Source organism: Frankliniella occidentalis, unplaced genomic scaffold, assembly GCF_000697945.3.
Source record: "Frankliniella occidentalis isolate FOCC.00 unplaced genomic scaffold, Focc_3.1 Scaffold101, whole genome shotgun sequence".
NCBI classification, from domain to species: domain Eukaryota; kingdom Metazoa; phylum Arthropoda; class Insecta; order Thysanoptera; family Thripidae; genus Frankliniella; species Frankliniella occidentalis.
In genome coordinates, this window is record NW_026267230.1 from 165,985 (window position 1) to 168,506 (window position 2,522).

General features: G+C 47.4%; 2 protein-coding genes across 4 annotated transcripts in view; both read left to right on the plus strand.

Moving 5' to 3' along the window:
- Positions 1 to 122: 122 nt before the first annotated feature.
- Positions 123 to 2,522, plus strand: part of LOC113211805 (uncharacterized) — a 43,089-nt gene continuing 40,689 nt past the window's right edge. Inside the window, exon 1 of one of the 3 annotated variants that reach the window (XM_052269758.1) lies at positions 123 to 281. The gene's annotated coding sequence lies outside the window, so the exon portion shown is untranslated. The remainder of the gene's footprint in view (positions 282 to 2,522) is intronic. The other 2 variants (XM_052269757.1, XM_026430290.2) reach the window with 2 other exon arrangements.
- On the plus strand, positions 250 to 1,777 carry LOC113211808 (serine/threonine-protein phosphatase Pgam5, mitochondrial-like). Its single transcript, XM_026430293.2, has 5 exons — positions 250 to 583; positions 676 to 851; positions 924 to 1,144; positions 1,231 to 1,364; positions 1,463 to 1,777. Exons 1-5 carry the CDS (start codon positions 399 to 401, stop codon positions 1,611 to 1,613), a joined length of 867 nt encoding a protein of 288 aa, XP_026286078.1. The 5' UTR covers positions 250 to 398; the 3' UTR covers positions 1,614 to 1,777.

Genomic DNA, 2,522 nt, shown 5'->3' on the forward strand with positions numbered 1-2,522 from the left:
ATTTTCTCCTTTACATTCGTGGTTTGTGGATTTATGTCAGATTATGTGACCCCCTCCTCCTCAAACACCTCAACTGAAAACAAAATTAAAACATCGCGCTCATTTTGTTGCTCTTGGCGGTAAACGCGGTCAACAGCGTCAGCCAATCGAATTGCTCCCTGCAAATAAGCCGGGCAACCGGTGCCGGTCGCCGTCCGTCATTTGTTTCGCAGCTGATTTGGAAAAACAAGCAAGCAAGAACCCCACCACCACACGCTTAGGAAGCATTATTTGAGGCTAAGGTAAGCCTGACAGATAACGGCAGCATGTTCGCCTAGTTATTTTACTGTAGTTACTGTCCACACTTGCGTGTCGTCTTGGTCGTCGTGGGTCGTTCTGTCACGCCGTCACGGTTAGCTATGGCTACCATCAAGAGGATCTTAGCCGTTAGTTTAGGGGCTGTCGGTGCGGGTGTGTTGTACTGTTCGAATGACAACAGTAGAGTCCTACAAGCGGCTCAAAAATTCCGTACTGAATCTGTGCATTCATCAAAACTTCATGATGAGCCTTTCCAGACAACTAAATGGGATTACAACTGGGACAGGTAAGTGATACTTCAAATTTTGAAGCTTGTCAGAAAATGTGTCGTAATCATCTACATGGCATTTTTCTGTTCGTTGTTTACTACTTGCATAGGAGAGAACCTTCATTTTTGGTACGTCCATCTAAAGGTGGCGAAGATGATATCCGTTATAGCAAAGAAATAGCAGAAAAAAAGCCCAAAGCCTCGCGCAACATCATCCTTATTCGTCATGGGCAGTACCATCAGGCTAACAGGTTCTATGATGCTGAGCGAACTCTTACAGAGAAAGGTAGTACTGATTCATACCATTGCAAATTCTATTGGTTGGGATCATGTTTTTAAAAGATTTTATCATCTTTAGGAATCGAGCAAGCACAAGCCACCGGTGACAGACTGTTGGCATTGAACCTTCCATACAGCCGAATGGTCAGGTCAACTATGACAAGGGCTCAACAAACTGGTGACCATATTTTAAGTCGCTTGAATATGAGTTCATTGCCAGTTGAAAATGATAGTATGTTGGAAGAGGGTGCACCATTTCCACCTGAACCACCTCGAAAATCTTGGGAACCTCATGAATATGTAAATATATTTTCTACACGTTTTTTTTCCTACATGGTTATTTTTTTACCATAAAGTTTTGTACAATGTGTTATATTTTTTTGCAGTGTTTCTTCCAAGATGGATCTCGTATTGAAGCAGCATTCCGCAACTATTTTTACCGAGCTGATCAGCATCAGGAGAAGGACTCATACGACATTGTAGTATGTCATGCTAATGTTATTCGGTACTTTGTTTGCAGGTATTTTCTTTCCCAATCTTTCAGTTTTTGTCAAGTTGATAATAATGGTCAATTTCTTATAAAATTGTGACTCCTATTATTTTGTTTCCTTAACTTAGGGCACTACAACTTCCTCCTGAGGCTTGGCTACGCATAAACTTGCATCATGCTAGTATTTCATGGGTACGCATTCGACCAAATGGAAGAGTTGGCTTGCTAACCATGGGTAACTGTGGTCACCTCCGGCCTGAACTTCTGACTTTAGAGTAGGATTTCAAAATGAGTTTGCAACTTGGTTTGCCCAGTCATGTTAAGTGTTACTTGTAATTCGTTTTAATTAATCTGTTGAAATATTCCACTTGTCTAAGAAATCCACATGTGGAGTTCTTTTGTATATGATCTATTTGATAAGTAAAGTATTGAACTTTGGATAAGTCTCATCAGTCACTACCCCTTCTGCCAGCCCTGCCAGCCACATTTTTTAATTGGTGTTAAATAGCATTTATTTCTGAGATCTGCCTCGATTGGGGTTGGTGAGGGACGCATTAGCCAGCATCCAGCACTAGGAAGCAGCTTTGCTTTGCTCCGCCAGCGGGCCCCGGTAGCTGGCTGCAGGCTGCAGCATGTGCTCCTCGGCGGAGGGGCGGAGGGCGGGCGGCACTCCACGCGCGGCGATAGCGCCCGCATGCCGCGCCATGCCGAGTAGAGAGCAGCAGACGACAAGGATTCTAATGGTGGTGCCGGAGCGGGGCCGGGCCACAGAGTATACTTTGTGGGTGAGACCAGCCAGCAAGCTCCGCCCATGCACTGTGCGACTCTACAGCCCTCCGTCCAGCTCCCGCCGATACCTTTACTGGCAGACCAGCCTAGGGTCACTCTTTTCCTCCACCCCCTCTCGCCTGCGAACTCCCATGCTTCCCGTGCTCCGAAAAGTTGGACCTTAGGCTGGCCGCACCCCAGACGTACGGCTTGCAGCCCGTTGTGACAGTTTCGCTCACTTGACCGCCGGGCGCCAGCGGCGCCTGATGGGTTGCCGACCCGCGGACCGACAGGCGCGCTCGCTCAGCTGGCCGCGCATGTCGTCGTGGTGCTTTGCAATCTTACACTCATGCGCTGTTTTAGGTCCGGCTGACAGAGGGTGGCCGATGCGCTTAGGGCCGACCAGATGAGGGGCGGGGG

Coding starts and splice junctions, on each gene's coding strand:
- LOC113211808 (XM_026430293.2), top strand. CDS start 399: ATGGCTACCATCAAGAGGATCTTAGCCGTTAGTTTAGGGGCTGTCGGT. Junction 584..675: donor TGGGATTACAACTGGGACAG/GTAAGTGATACT, acceptor CTACTTGCATAG/GAGAGAACCTTCATTTTTGG. Junction 852..923: donor GCGAACTCTTACAGAGAAAG/GTAGTACTGATT, acceptor TATCATCTTTAG/GAATCGAGCAAGCACAAGCC.